Source organism: Aulonocara sp. 'chitande type north' Nkhata Bay, linkage group LG5 (assembly GCF_057382095.1).
Source record: "Aulonocara sp. 'chitande type north' Nkhata Bay isolate Kocher_YH1m ecotype deep benthic linkage group LG5, A_spYH_male_GT1.1, whole genome shotgun sequence".
Classification (NCBI taxonomy): Eukaryota; Metazoa; Chordata; class Actinopteri; order Cichliformes; family Cichlidae; genus Aulonocara; species Aulonocara sp. 'chitande type north' Nkhata Bay.
In genome coordinates this window covers 25,647,581-25,663,142 of record NC_141348.1, presented here as the reverse complement: position 1 = coordinate 25,663,142, position 15,562 = coordinate 25,647,581, and the positions used below count along the sequence as shown (strand labels likewise).

General features: G+C 38.5%; 2 protein-coding genes and 1 non-coding gene across 3 annotated transcripts; 1 reads left to right on the top strand and 2 right to left on the bottom strand.

Annotated features, from left to right (window-relative positions):
• The first annotated feature begins 872 nt into the window (after positions 1-872).
• On the top strand, positions 873-11,224 carry ninj1 (ninjurin 1). Its single transcript, XM_086292486.1, has 3 exons — positions 873-1,184; positions 5,582-5,819; positions 7,936-11,224. The coding sequence occupies exons 1-3, from the start codon at positions 1,128-1,130 to the stop codon at positions 8,076-8,078; spliced, it is 438 nt and encodes a 145-aa protein (XP_086148612.1). The 5' UTR covers positions 873-1,127; the 3' UTR covers positions 8,079-11,224.
• Positions 11,225-11,236: 12 nt separating this feature from the next.
• card19 (caspase recruitment domain family, member 19) lies at positions 11,237-15,353 on the bottom strand. The gene is made up of 6 exons (XM_086292485.1): positions 15,271-15,353; positions 14,749-14,888; positions 13,683-13,839; positions 13,489-13,551; positions 13,166-13,231; positions 11,237-13,030 (listed from the first exon to the last, which is right to left on the bottom strand). The coding sequence occupies exons 1-6, from the start codon at positions 15,275-15,277 to the stop codon at positions 12,921-12,923; spliced, it is 543 nt and encodes a 180-aa protein (XP_086148611.1). The 5' UTR covers positions 15,278-15,353; the 3' UTR covers positions 11,237-12,920.
• On the bottom strand, positions 11,918-12,045 carry LOC147330734 (U6atac minor spliceosomal RNA). The gene has a single exon (XR_015129323.1). It is a non-coding gene; the product is annotated as a U6atac minor spliceosomal RNA (small nuclear RNA).
• Positions 15,354-15,562: the final 209 nt, after the last annotated feature.

Here is a 15,562-nt window from a genome sequence, read left to right as displayed (position 1 = left end):
TTAAACAGTCCTGTCATCCTCACTGTGCCTTATGTAGCACTCACACATCACCTAAAGTATGTTCGACATTTCAGCTGAAAGATCTGACTTGCTTTTTCGTACTTAATTTGATACTTGACTTGTAGTAGAAAGCAATCTTGTAAAACGTAATCATCATCCACTGGTGACAAATATATGATGCTATGACATCATGTAGTGGGTGGTTTAGGAACTGTTTATTCCTGGAGTTTTACATACATACATATACATATATATATACATATATATATATATATATATATATATATATATATATATATATATATATATATATATATATATATTTCTTTTTCTTTTTTTTTTTACTTTGGTCGACTACAGGTAAAGTTATATCTAAGACAGTGTAGCACATTCAAAAACCAAAAAATAAAAATAGTTCACATGTCAAACGCTAATTTTTTAAATAAATTCTTTGTCTCTTTTCCTTATATAATCATATGAATTCAACTTGTTGTGCTCCACATATACGACTGGTCTCTCACAGGTTCTGTGCCCCACAGACTGACAGCCCAGGTATACAATGCTCTCCAACACCTCAAACTATTGTACCAGATTACGTTATTTATCCTTACATTTTATTGGCAGTTTGCACATCATTTACACTTTTTTACTTTTGTTTTGGTTCAAAAGAGAGTGAGCTCCTCTCAGTGGACAGCCTTGGATATAAATACAATGTGAGTGCAAAAAAGAGTCAGTTCATTTATTCCAATTCTGGTTTTTGTTTTAAGGGCAATACAGTGTTACCACACTAGATGGCAGTAAAGTCATTCTTCAACCGTCTGTCAGCGAATAAGTGTGACAATTATCCAAATAAAATTCCATTTATGTGTATTTGTTACTATAAGTGTGTCGTACTAACCCCATATATATAGTATAGTGATACCCAGCCCTCCTCGCAGTTCTGCTATCAGTCCCCCGCTTTTCTGAGGACAGCCGCCCTCATGTTTTAGGGGCGGTAGTCTGAAGCTATTCGTCCTTCTTCCTCACATATTCATTGTACAAGCCTGTAAGGACCGACTACAGCCGCGGCTTCCCAGAGACCCACGGCGGAGCTACATGAACATCCTCTTCGACAAACATTGACAATAATGGCTACTGAAAACTTCGAACTGACCGGCGATGCGGACAAAAACGGCGAGGCAGAGGTAAGGACTGCCAACAAATTCTTGTTTAGCAATATTAAGCCCCCACTAACATCCTGCTCAGGCTCAGCCAAGCGCACATTCCCACAGAAATAATTCCCAGTTTGTGGCAGTGTGGGATATTCCCGGTTTACACGGGGTTTTTTCCCCCCCATTTCTCTCATCTGTTCACTCCTCCTCATAATGTCGCTTGATGTAGACCAGAGTGACTGAACTTGTGTCATTCAAAGTATTAGACATGTAGTGAGCTAACTGTAGCCAGTTAGCTGGGGTTTGCTTTAATTTGCCTCAAATTCCAAGGCTAATTTGAACATTTTCTGACATTTTCCACTTGGTTTTGTGGTGTGAGAGAGAGCTCATCTGCTGTTGTCCAAAGGCTCAGTTTACTTCATGATACATGAGGACGGAGTTTAAGCATTGTTCTGTGGAGGATCAGGTGGATCAGGTGGACCAGCTCACCCAAAATCAGTGATAACATGTAACTAAGTGGTTTGTTCAAATAGTACACCTTTGACATGCCTTTGTGTCCGTAGTCTGAGATCAGTAGGAGCTTTATTTATATGAGATGTTTAGAGTTATCTATGACATTAAAGTAACAATGACATTTTGTGTTTTATCAAAACGTCCAAGGTGTCACTTGCATGAGAATACACTGCATGCTGACCTTAGCAGATGAGTGCAGTGGAAAGCTACAATAAAGTGTTGTGGGGTACACTGCTTATTCTGCGATAGTAGTCCACAGGAAAGACTCTGAAGTATGCAATGGGTAATCCAAACCCAAGGCAGAGAAACCCAGTCATTAATGATTGACAGGCTCATTTGAGTTGTATCAAAATTATTAGGTTACTTGATTAAGTGAATCTTATAATCAGTTTGTTACTACCACTATTAAATAGCTATTAGTTATGAATTTGATTAGTCATAATTTGAGTCGCATTAGTTGCATTCCCGATATGTCAGTAATAATTAAAAGTAATAATGATCAAGTCAGTGTGAGAGACATACACCAAGTTCTCACCTCAGAGTTCCTGTGCTCCTTAGACTGCGTAGTACATTCAGCTTGATTTAATATTAACCACAGACATTATATAAAACAGGAATGGCAGCCAAAGGTCACTCATTCCCATAGTAGTTTGGGTTATGGTGGCCTTTGGTTAGCTACACAATGAAAACCACATCACACATGAGCAACAGTCAAAGACTAAACGCAGTATTACAAGCTGATCATCCAGATTGCCCCATTAATGTTAGTGTTATGATTTCTAATCTTTACTAGTAATAGGCTTTCTTTTGATATGTAAAATAAAATAATACTGCTGATAGATGATGTGATCACATAAATAATGCAGCCCTGAGTCCAAAAAATTGAAACAGAGGAATTTTTTTTTGCTCATTCTGTTTACCACTGTGTTGTCATAGCTCTTGTTGCAGCACAGTTGTTGGTAGATGTTGATAGAAAACCAAAAGCCAATTCAGAAGTACCTCAAAAAATTCTATCTGAAGATGGTTAAAGCTGTGGTTGTAAAAACACTTCCTGTCCTATAGAAACAGCTCTCTCTCTCTTGACCTCTGTAAAGACTTCCCTGCTGAGTTTGTGAGGTCAGTCCCTCGAGTTGGGTCAGAATGAGTTAAAAAGGTTGCTCATTGGCTAATGAGTTGTTAATCAGAAGTCATCACTCACCAGCCAGCGAGCATATATTGGATTTTTACATCACTATATATCAGTATTGATCTTAAAAATTGTAAATTGGTGTGGCCTTACTCTCTGACAATGTTTGAATCGAGGAAATCAGTTGTTGCACTAGAAAGCAAAGTATGTTCCCATTGCCCTTTTTACCCAACAGTTTGTTGTTTGACTCTTTTTGTTTTTTTGAGTAATGTGGGGTCAGGACATAATTCCTTTACTATTGATTGATTGATTGAATCTTTATTTTGAACATGTTGAAAAAGTATAAAAAAAAAAAATAGAATTAAAAGAGACAAATGAACAAAGCAAACAAAAGGAAAACGAGCAACCACAACTCCAAATAACGTCCATGTTCAAAAAGGAGCAGGAAGAAGCATAAGCTTATTTAATCCCACCCCTTTTCCACTATCTAGTATCAATAGACTACAGAAATACCTCCTTGTAATTACATTATATGTTATGTGTAATTTTTTTTTTTTTTAATATATACACATATATCTATCCATACCTACGTATATACACACATACGCACATATACACATTTTCAATAACCCCATTAACACCTGAAGGATACACAACCTACAATTTTATATATATTTAATATATATATATATATATATATATATATATACATATACATATATATATATACACACATACATACACACACATACACATATATATATATATATATATACATACACATATACATACATATATATATATATATACTATAAACCCACGCTGCTGGAATGTGTTTGAAATTAGCAAGAATGCTGCTAGTGCAGTTTCATCTGAAGATCAGGGCCATTCAACTGTTTGTCAGATAGTACTGCAAGTGTCAAACAGAGACTAAAATATGCAGATGCTTTGATGATATTAATAACAATAATGGATTGCATTTATATAGCGCTTTTCGAGACCCTCAAAGCGCTTTACAATTCCACTATTCATTCACACACTGGTGGAGGTAAGCTACAGTTGTAGCCACAGCTGCCTTGGGGCAGACTGACAGAAGTGAGGCTGCCAAATCACACCATCTGGCCAACACCAGTAGGTGAAGTGTCTTGCCCAAGGACACAACGACCAAGACAGACAGAGCAAGGGATCAAACCGGTAACCTTCCGGTTACAAGATGAGCTTCCCGACCCCCTGAACCACGGTCGGCCGTAACCGTGGTTTCATCCATTAATGATATTTAATGGATGGAATCCCCAAAAGTTCTTTGCAGTTTTATATTTACGATAGGTGTTCTAACCGTTTTGGAAATAGGACTGTAATTAGTTGCCAGCCTACTTGTATCCCTTGAAGGAAGATGATTATCACATGTGGTGAACTATCTAGAAAACTTCAGCTAAAAATAGCAAAGACTAAACAAAGAAAAAGTAGCTCAGAGAGAGAGAGCACCAGTTAGGAGTTTAAGTATATAGTGAGTGAAAGCTGGTGACTCTCAATTCTACCTCATAAGTATCTTTTTCTCCCTCTGTGGCCTGGCAGGCTTTCATGGCTGCAGTCAGAGTCAGACCTCAGCCTATAATGTTGCCAACCGGTGCACACGGTTGGTGTTGTTGGGCAATTAAACTTCCACCCAGCTGAAACTTTGAGCAATTTGTATGAGAATCTCATTAGGAGAAACTGGGGTTTCACCAGTGACCATAGTTTCCTGTGACGAAAAGTTTTAATTTTTTTTTTTTTGTTAGTTCCAGTTAACTTGGAATAGAAACTGAAGATAACTACTACTTTTTTTTTCTCTTTTAGTGCTTTCTGTTCAGTATTGAATAAATAATCTTGAGTATCTCGCAGTAATCAAACATGTAACCCTGATAGTGGGATAAGTGTGGTGATTTCACCCTGTATGATGTCAAATGTATGCTCTAACAAATACTTATTCATGAGATGTTAATAAGCGTCTTCACTCACTTTCCCCTGTGTTTGGATAGAGGTCATTTTGGGGTTTTTGTGACCTGGTCACTTGGGAAAAAAAAGAAATAAGAGGATGTGTGTTATTTATGACATTTGGCCCAAATCGAACTCCTTCTCCTTCTACTTGATGAGAGTTGCTGTTCAGTTTAAAAAAATACTTTCACTTCCATTAATATCGTCCACATCGCTTCTCAGGTTCAGCATGTGACATGTTGAAACAACACCCAGACATGGACAATGCACCATATTGCTAAAGACATTCAGTGAGATTTGAGAAGTCATGTGTTGACTAAAGCAGGCGATAAACAAACTCTGGGCTGTTTGTCTTACGTGAAGCTTAGTCAAAAAATATCCTGTTTCTGCTGCATTATTTTTGTCATTTATAGTTCGGAGCCGACGAAAGCTGAATACAAAAGAAAGTCATTCTTAATCATGACATGTTGTTCTAGGGAAACCAAAACTGTAAAGTCAGCCAGTTACATTTTGAAATAAATTCCATTATGATGGCAGCAGCAGAGGACTTCTCCCTCTTCTGTATATTAAAGTAACCTTGTAAATACCCCAGTTTATGCAACAGAACAAGATCGCTGTGCTTTTTAGTTAAATTGTGCAAAACAAGTACTACATTCAAGTGTGTTTATTGTGATTTAATTTAATAATTACTAAACCGGTAACTTACCTGAATGTATTAATGTTTTGAGCTTTATCGAGAGTAGAGCTGTTAAATGTGATTGTGTGTAATATTCACTGTCTTTGTTATACTTATGTTGGGGTTTGTGTTTGTGTTCAGACCCCGCGGTGGGGCCATGAGAGGCGGCTACAGAGATCCCTGAATATGAACCACTATGCCAATAAGAAGAGTGCAGCAGAAAGCATGTTGGATGTAGCTCTGCTCATGGCTAATGCCTCCCAGCTGAAGGCAGTGATGCAGCAAGGACCAAGCTTCACCTTTTACGTGCCCCTCATTATTCTCATTAGCATCTCTCTCACTCTGCAAATCCTAGTCGGAGTTCTGCTCATTTTCATAGGTAAGTCTGGAGGTTGTTGCCAGATTTCCATTTGCTTAACTTTGTTACAATTTTCTTGGTATTTTTGGCTTGAAACCTTTAAAAAAATCAAAACATGAGCCTATAGAATTTTTTTTAATTCAGTGTAAACCATAATGTTATTATCTTTACTACTTTAATTTATAAAGTGATAAATAGGTATTATTCATAAATGTGTTCATAAATGCAATTTAAAAGTTGTTTTTTTCTAGTCGCTGTCTAGGGATGGGTATTGATAAGATTTTCACGATTCCGATTCCAGTTTCGATTCTGTTTAACGAGTCGATTCTTTATCGATTCTCTTATCGATTGCAAAAATGGCAAATATTCATTGTCAGCTATGTGAAGTCTAAGTTTAAAGCATGTACTATAACGTGAAGGAAGATTGTTAAGCCTTTTAACCAAAATTCTCAGCAAAATTCTCAACTTTAAAAGTAAGTAAAAGAATTTTAAAATTAATACGATATTTGACAGGAAGCCAGCGTAAATTTGCTAAAACTGGAGTGATGTGTTCATTCATTTTAACACCTGTTAAAAGACGGGCAGCAGCATTTTGGACTAACTGCAAGCGATGGAGAGATGAGTGTTGAAGACCCAAATAGAGAGAATTGCAGTAGTCTGTTGCGGACACTTGCTTCTCTAATTTAAAAGAGCTACCTGAAAACACTCCGAGATTCCTTACAGTTTGAGAAAGATGAGAAGCAAGAGGACCAAGGGTAGTTAGCTTAGTCAGTTAGCTTATCAAAAAGGACATGACTTCCAAAAACCATAACTTCAGTCTTATTTTCATTTAGTGTGAGAAAATTCTGAGTTAACCAGTCTTTAACATCATGTAGACAGTTTAGCAAAGCCTGCAGGGGGACAGAGACATCCAGATTCAAGGGAAAGTAAATTTGGATGTCATCAGCATAACAATGAAAGGGGATGTTGTATTTCCTAAAAATAGACCCCATGTATAGGGAGAACAGAATTGGACCCAAAACAGACCCCTGTGGCACACCACAACACAACGCAGAGGAAGAGGAGTATTGCCCAATAGTAACAGAAAAAGAACAACAACGTGTTCAAGTCTTGATAAAAGAATTTTATCATCAACTGTGTCAAAGGTGGCAGTCAAATCTAAAAGGACAAAAACAATAGAACAACCTGAGTCGACTGTTAAAAGATCATTAAAAACTCTTAAAAGCGCACTCTCAGTACAGTAATGTAAAAACAAAGAATTACCCGATTTTTTTTTTTTACCTGATTTTTGTTTCTAAGAAAAATGAGAGCCACATATGAGGATATTCGTTTAAAGAAGAATTTCGATAGAACAGTGGCAGTATAATGTCCTCGTAAGTGGATATCAGGCCCTTGTAGAGAAAAATTGAGTATTTTGGTCTAAATAACCCAAAATGTGATGTCCCCATATGTGGACGCCAGGTCCTAGGAGGCTAACGCAGAAAAATTCACTGGCTCAAACTGCTGAAAAACAGCTGAGCATTTAGAAAGTGAATCTAGGTCTAACACTGCCTGTGAATGCAGGGACCTTAAAGCAGAGATTTTTTCAGTGAAATGTTTCAAAAAGTTTTCACAGTGCAAAGGAAGCTACACTAGGAACAGTGGCACAGGGGTTAACCACAGAATAAAAATATTAAAAAGAAATCTGGGCTTGTGACTACTGGTAGAAATTACACTGGATAGGAAAGCAGATTTTGCAGCTTTATCAGTTTTCTGATATTTTGTTAAGCGGTCATGCAGGATGCTTTTTCCATTTTCTCTCTGCACGTCGTGTCTGAGAGCACGGGTGGTTTCATTCAGCCAAGGTTGACGTGAAGATTTGGTGCATTTAGATAGCATGTATCACTTGATTATAAACAGACCCATAAACATTGCCTTGTTATGTAGTGTCTCACTGAAGGAAAGAACTAATTATACATCTGAGGGCAGCAGCTGTCGGCTAATTCATATCTTATCTTTCAGTATTGATGTGACAGAAAACGGTATTGCCCCCATGTGAGGAAATGAGGTAGTTCCTAGTGACTGTGCACATACAGTAATGATGACTAATGTTTCCATTCCTCTATACTCACGATTATGTTTTTCTTCTTCTGTTTAGTTAAGTGGAATCTAAATGATGAAAGAAATCACTACAGATTGGACATCTTGGAGAATGTGACCACAGCTTTCGTCTTTATCATAGTGGTTATCAACGTCTTCATTACGGCCTTCGGTGTCCAGCAGCCCAGCTCGAGCGGTTGATTGTGTTTTAAATAGTTTTCAATCCCTACTGATCAATTTAGTAAAGGCAGGACATCCAGACAGGGAGAGACAAGACAAGATATTTATTCACCAAACTGGCTGGCATGCAGGTGTATTTGCTTTTCTGTAATTCTCAGGAGAACCAGTGAACTCAGAGAATCAAGTTACATTATATTGTCTCCTGTGTGTGTGTTTCTGAGTAAAAGGAGTTCCTCAGACCATGGCCAGTCATGTAGGGGAGACCGGGGATAGTTGTAAAATTTTTGACATTTCTGTCTGTAAATTGGAGCTCGTTGAAGGTAGTGGATTCAAAATGTAATGCAAAGTATTTACATGTCTCTGCTATTAAATAGTGCAGCTATTTTCTCTGCAGCACAATTACCCATTGCATGGTATGGCTTCAAACACGAATAGTGAAATGTTACAATTAACCCCATCGTCTGGGTTAGTTGTAACATATCCTGGGGTAAAATGTAACACAATGAAATAAGGGTACTAACAAAACATTAACATGTAATCTTTGTTTATTCAACACATGAATGCACTTAGAGCCATTTATGTAGCTGTGTGTGTGTGTGACAGAATGCAGAAATCTAGCTTTTGAACATATTCCAACCCCCCAAAAAAGACAAATTATGGAATTTTCTGCAACTGAATATTTCATTCATTTTGGTTGGTCTTCCTTGAGTTTGGCCTCATTGGCTCAGTGGGCATTATAACCTACAACTCTTGCACCAATTTTGAACATAACAATGAAGCTGAAAAAATGTAGTTGTTCACCAGCATCGCAATTCCATTACTTTTTATCATGGCTTACCTTGGTGTGGTTTGCAAAGTGCTTCAGAAAGATGAGGAAATCTGTTTCTTGCACCCATCCTGACTTATTTCCACTACCAGTACTTCCTACTGGTCCATCTCTGACACAGAGGTCTGCATAATGTATGTGTTGGAACACAAACAGTGGAGGAATTGTGTTGCCAATGGCATTAACCGCATATACTAAAGCGACCAGTGAACCTCTCTCTGCTGATGTCGTTGCCCCAACTTGTTTAATATAAGTTAAAGTAATAGTGTGGTAAGTTGCAACATCTGCATTATTGTTACAACTAACCCAGACTGTTGCTGTTACAACTGACCCAGACTCCTATAGCCATGAACTAGCTAACATTACAGCCAATGGCTAAAACATTAGCACTAAAGACCTACACAGAATATATCCCCATAGACATACAAATAACATAATTTAAGTTTGATGAGTTTAACTGCAAAGCAGATAATGCTATTACAAATTGAAATAAAATAGAAAAACTTACTTTTTGGCATACAAATTACTTTTTTTCATGTTAAACTGTCTGTGTTTGACAAAATGTGCTGATTTTTCACATGTGATAGCAGAACTGAATTGGGCATGCACAGGATGTGTCATGGCTACTGAACGGACCCACGCGCAGACAGTTCTTTCAAGGAAACAAAAGGGGATTTATTTACAATAGGGATCACCTTAGTGCAAAATATATGTACAGTGAGTTGGGAGGGGGTCCAGGGCTCCAGGGAGAGAAGGGGGGGGGAATCCACACACACGCTTCCTCTTCCACTCAGTCACCGCCACCGCTCCTCCGCACACACGCACTCCTCTTCAGCCGCACTCGCTCCAACACTCCACACACTGCCCCACTTGGACAGGTCCGGTGATTCGGTCCAGAATTCAGGTGGTTCGACGTTCCAGCGGTGAGCTGCTCTGTGCCACTGCCTTAAATAGCAGCTGGGGAAATCAGCCAGATCAGCCGCAGGTGGACACCATCCACAGGGGTGCGTGGGCCAAGAGTGAGAGCCCGTAATGAGCTCCACCCAGGCAGAGAGGAGGAGGAGAGACAAAAAACTAAAACTAACAACAACAAAACCTGTAGCCAGCGTGGGCCAACCAGAGAGACACGGGGACCGTGACAGGATGAGTCACATCATTTGAAACTTAGCCCTGATTGGAGAAATTGGAAGTGTTACAACTGACCCACATTACAACTATCCCCAGTCTCCCCTACATGTGTTGATCAGTTCTTATTTCATGTGGCTATTAACTAGTCTGTTACCTCAGATCTTATAATGCTCAGGTTACTGATGCAAATAAGTAATTGTCTGTATGCAGAAAACAAACATCAGGAGCAATAGTCACAATCACTGTGAAGGTTTCCCAAACAACAGCTAAAGAAGACCACCTGCTTTTATTTTGAAGTTCTTAAACAGGTTAGTATGCCACAGTTACTACCACAGAATCCAAAGAAAATTAACAATGGTGAGTGCATCATGATTCATTCTGTCTTGCTGCTGTAAGAGGTGTTATATGTGTAACAGCTTTACCATTCTAATAATGTTTACAGTGGGCCTTAACTGCTTTATTTTTTAAAGAGCTATGCAAAATCTGTCTAAAGAAAATTTCAACCTCCTAGCATACACCAGCTCATTGTTGACCCACCTATGGTTAAGAGTTTTTGGTTTGGTTAATGTCCACCACGTTTCTTGGTCGTGGCTCAAAAGTTGGGAGGTCGCCTTGCAATCGGAAGGTTGCTGGTTCGAGCCCCGGCTTGGACAGTCTCAGTCGTTGTGTCCTTGGGGACGACACTTCACCCGTTGCCTACTGGTGGTGGTCAGAGGGCCCGGTGGCGCCAGTGTCCGGCAGCCTCGCCTCTGTCAGTGCGCCCCAGTGGTGGCTGTGGCTACAATGTAGCTTGCCATCACCAGTGTGTGAATGGGTGGGTGACTGGATGTGTAAAGCGCTTTGGGGTCCTTAAGGACTAGTAAAGCGCTATATAAATACAGGCCATTTACCATTTTTATAGAATTTTCACCTGAATGGGAAACCCCAAATGAACCAAAAAGAAATGTATTACACCTCATCAACGGTGGTTGAAATAAAACCAAACCCTAACTCATGATGGATTACCGGTGACCTGGTGGATGTTAACAGGTTAAACTTTTTTCCTTGCTTTACGAATTTGTTTGTTTTTCTGTTTGTTTATTGTGAATTATATGGTTACTTTTAGACTTTTTTAAATGCATTTTTAAGGATCACTGTCTTTATCCTTTAATAATCTCCTGTTACACACTGCCTATTTTTAAACAATTTGTTATACAAAATAAAACTACATAACCATCAAGTTGAGTGTTTTTGTTGTTGTTACTGGTTTATTGTGCGAAGACAAGTCAGTTTTACAAAATAGCATCCCCACATGTAAGGCACAGGACACACAAATCATGACAAACTGGCTTTATGTTAACTAATTTTCACCACAAGTCAAATTTTTATGTTTAGAGGTTGTTGATTACAAGGCACAAACACAAAAATAATTTAAACTACAATTTGCCACAATATTAGCATCTGACATCCTGAGAATTAACCTTCAAACCATGAAGAAGGTTTAAGCACCATTACTAGTATATCTTGTGTGCGTTTTTACAGAAAATACTATGAAGTTGTATTTGTTTCAACATTTGGTGCAAGTTAATTTATTGCTAGACAGTATTTAAAATAGGCAGGAGAGGCACAGTATGAACAACAAGACAAAAATATCCATACTATATGATACAATATGGATTTATAACTGTAGCAAACTAAATGTAACTACTTCAGTGAGAAGTTTGACGCTGGGTTTTCAGTGCATTCAGTGGTAAGCCAAACGAGGACATTAACAAACATTAACGTCCTGCTCGAAACAGCGGAAGCAAAGAGTATGATAGATTTCCGTTCTTCAGCTGCTCGGTGGAAAAACAGGGCGCGGTAAGTGACACAGAGTCAGCTAAACAGTAACGGGGAAGGTCAAGGAACGGTTAAAAACAATTTAAAAAAAAAAACATGGTTAGAGATGCCACGAAGTAGGTGGCAATGCCTTAACCGTATGTGTGTTGCAGGCCACTAGGGCCAATTCCATCCTTGTCAAGGGGAGTGCTAACCTTCTCTCCTTTCATACAACACAACCTCCCTAAAGCAGGACGTCGTCATATATACCCGCGAGGACACAGCTTGGTTTCACTCACGGTGTCACTTCCAAACTTTAGTCTAATTGAAAAGGTCGAACATTTGTGGTTTTCTTCAAACGAGTGGTTCACTATTTATGTCTTCTCTGTTTTCAGTTACATTCGATATTTATGTTTTCAATTGGTTGCAACTCTACCCACACTGCACTGCGGTAGGAAGCCGTCCCCGCATTGGTAGATGCAGTCACGTGATTGTAACATTCGCTATAAAGACATTTAAAGCATTACTTTTATGGATTTGGCTTGCCCCATGTGGCACTGGATTGTTCACACGTTTAATATCCTTTTTGTATTGTGAGAGGCGGAATTTGGGGAAGTTCTTATGAAACAGACGTAAATTTAGTGATGTAGCTCCTCTTTTAACCACAAGATGGCAGCCAGGGGCTGTTCTTGACCTAACTGAAGAGCTTAAAACTAGTTCTTAAAAAAAAAAAAAAAAAAAAATTGTTCTTAACAAATCATAGATTAAAGTCAAGAACCACCCCATTATTTAGTTTTCAAATTTCTCAGTTTGAAAAAAGTAATAAAGTTGGATGTTAGGGAAAAAAAGTTTTAAACTAGTTTTGTGGAAGCATTCCACAGCACAAATCCTCCATTTCATTTCCCTACACCAGTTTTAACCTCAACTGTATTAATCCCTCAAAACCATTTAAATGGGATACTTTCAATTGCGAAGTACCAAATGCAAACAAGCAAAATAAGCGTATATATCATTTGCACTGTGTACATGATTACCTTAAAACCCTTGAAAATATATAGTGTGTTGTGCTTTGGTAAAAGCAGCAAGAGCAGAACAACTGAAGAAGACTCCCTTTACTTTATGAGGCTTTCCTCAGTGTACCATATAAGAACTTCTTGAGCTTTTCTTTTCAGTCCAAGAGCAGCCATCCCAAGTGCCCGGCTTCCTCCAGTCACTTTAGCTTCTACACAATAAGAAAGAAATAAAAATTACCTCTGGAAAAGTGAAAATTGTTTTCACACTATTAAAATGAGCATTTATATAATCCTGACAATATAAAATGAAGTCATGTGAAAAATTTGGGAGAAAAAAAGTTTACCACTGTAGTAATAGAAGAAAGCCATTCCCACTACAAAAGTGAAACAGCCCATAAAGAAGAGGGGACCTGCAAAACAGGAAGCACATAAAAAATTAGGCATCATGTCAGTGCTAAATAATTAGATACAAGTTTTGCCTTGAATAGTTTTGTCACAGTTTTGAAAGTTATTTTTTAAACATGTGTAAAGCCCTCATAGCTTAAAAGCAGCATCACTGTTTATGTTTTATAGTTTTGTTTCTTAGTTATATACATAAATAAATTACACTGTATATTACATGGCACACATGCTGGCACTAATTCTTTACTCTCCCTCCAAATCTTACCTCTGTCATTAAAAGCATGTCTCTGTTTGATGACCCGTGGAAGTTTGAGCGGATCCAAGGAATCTGGAAGCAGGATGGAATAAAATGTAAAATATGCCTACATATATAACCACAATTACTCCCCATAACCTCCAAAAAAAACTGATATGTATGAAAGTGGTATGATATGAGTATAAGCCATTTCAGAGACGAACCTCTGAGGTGAAGCCTTGTAGGCAAACTGTAGTAGACCTCCTCAACATGCAAGTGAAGCGCCCTGTAAAATTCCCTGCATGCTTCCTCTCCTTTCCCTTGTAGGTGTGTCAAGAGCTCACCCAGTCGAACACTTGTGGGTACATCCAAGTTTCGGAACTGGACAACAGTTAACAACAGATATTATTTGTTAATCTTACACTGAAATCATTCACTATGGTGTTTTAACCTCAAGATTTTCAGAACCGTGAATGCTTTCCAGGTGTCTGTATAGGAATATTTTCACTTGAAGCGATGGGACATAAATAAATACATTTATTACTGGAATTTAAACTAGTTTATGTAAGCGTGCCTGCTGAAATACAATGTTAAAGGCACCTGACGATGCTTGAGCATTTTAATTTTATGCAGCTTCACGCTTTTCTTTCTTTACTCCTGCTATCCTGTTGACTATGGTTCCATTTTCAGAATGAGGTTCTGAAAATCTGCAATCACTACAATTATAACAACTCTCCAAACCCACTTTTTCTTCTTCTTTTTAAACCACAGACCTGACAACTTTCCTATTACTGAACATGAACAAAAAACATCCGTTATTGTGATGTATTTCCAATCAGCGCACACTTTAATGATCTTTGAACACAGCAGCTTTAACCAGACATTAACACCTCCACGTATATATCACAGTAAGGAAAGATGAAACTGTGATACAGGTATGCAGATGTTTCAATAGTGGTTTTGGTCTGGGTTTCTAGATTGCTACACCCCTAGCAACCACTGCATAAACCATAGCAGCTACCATAAACAGCTATAGCGAAACCAAATGCTGCATGCAAGTGATCAAACTAGTAATAACAGCATAGTTTATACAGCTTGTGAGCTCATGGCCATTCTGTTGCTGTTTGACTGGTTTTATTATGCACTTGCAACTACACTAATAAACACCGCAGTGTATTTCTAGAGCAGTACAACTTCGATTTTTTTAACATTGTTTTACTTGAATGTTATTCCGTTGCACCACTGTCAGTATGCGACAGAGACAGTAAAAGGCTGCTGAGGAGGACTCACTTTGGTTGCCTCCTTGTCAGTGAGGATCTGCGGGTAGATTCTGTTGAGCTGCAGGATGAGTTTATCCACGACTTCTGTGTCCAGTCTCGGGTCATGTTTGAGGAAGGTGCTGTCCTCTGTGAGCTGCTCACAAAAACTGTCTGTCGGTGTAAACGGAGGCGTTAAAGCCATTCGTTATATGGGCAGTTGTTTGTCAACAGGCTAGCATTTTTCTTTGGAAGGGTACGTAAGTAGGCAGTGGTTTACTCATAGAAAAGAAACGTTAAAGCCAGTTATTTTTTCTCTCTCGAAACTTTAGCAAGAGTGGAGTATGAGGCGTGGCGAAGTTAAGAAACTTCAAAGTCCCGAACATGACTTGGAATGAGACGTTACATTATCTTTGGCAAAGCGCAAACTTCAGCTTGCCACTGCTGTCGTAATATTGGTCACTCCAAGCTAATCGGGTCATATTATAGCAAAACTGAGGGCTAGATAATGTAGAATAAGCGTTATTTGTTATTTTAGGTAAAGAAATACACAAACCTCCCATTGCAGAGTCCCCCTGTGCCCTCTGTTGGACACGCCCGCTGACGTCATGCCGCCGGCAGGGATGGGCTTACGTCAACGTCTCCCATTAAGGAAAAAGAACCTTTTTCAGCGCAAAGACTTTATACAATGCAGCTTTTGCTGTAACTAATTAGAACTGTAACAACTTTATTTGGATCTATTTGTATCATAATTGATGTATATTTTTTATGTCTATACACATAAGTGCAAAATGAGAGCTCTATGTAAAACCACCTAGTTTCACTTAATGTTAATAGCGTAAATAATG

Bases quoted from the DNA above. Each gene is read 5' to 3' on its own strand.
- ninj1 (XM_086292486.1), top strand. From the start codon at position 1,128: ATGGCTACTGAAAACTTCGAACTGACCGGCGATGCGGACAAAAACGGC. The intron at 1,185-5,581 runs GTAAGGACTGCC...GTTTGTGTTCAG, and splicing joins ACAAAAACGGCGAGGCAGAG to ACCCCGCGGTGGGGCCATGA. The intron at 5,820-7,935 runs GTAAGTCTGGAG...TCTTCTGTTTAG, and splicing joins AGTTCTGCTCATTTTCATAG to TTAAGTGGAATCTAAATGAT.
- card19 (XM_086292485.1), bottom strand. The intron at 13,840-14,748 runs GTGAGTCCTCCT...ACTGTTGTCCAG, and splicing joins CTGACAAGGAGGCAACCAAA to TTCCGAAACTTGGATGTACC. The intron at 13,031-13,165 runs GTAAACTTTTTT...CTTATTGTGTAG, and splicing joins TTTCTTCTATTACTACAGTG to AAGCTAAAGTGACTGGAGGA.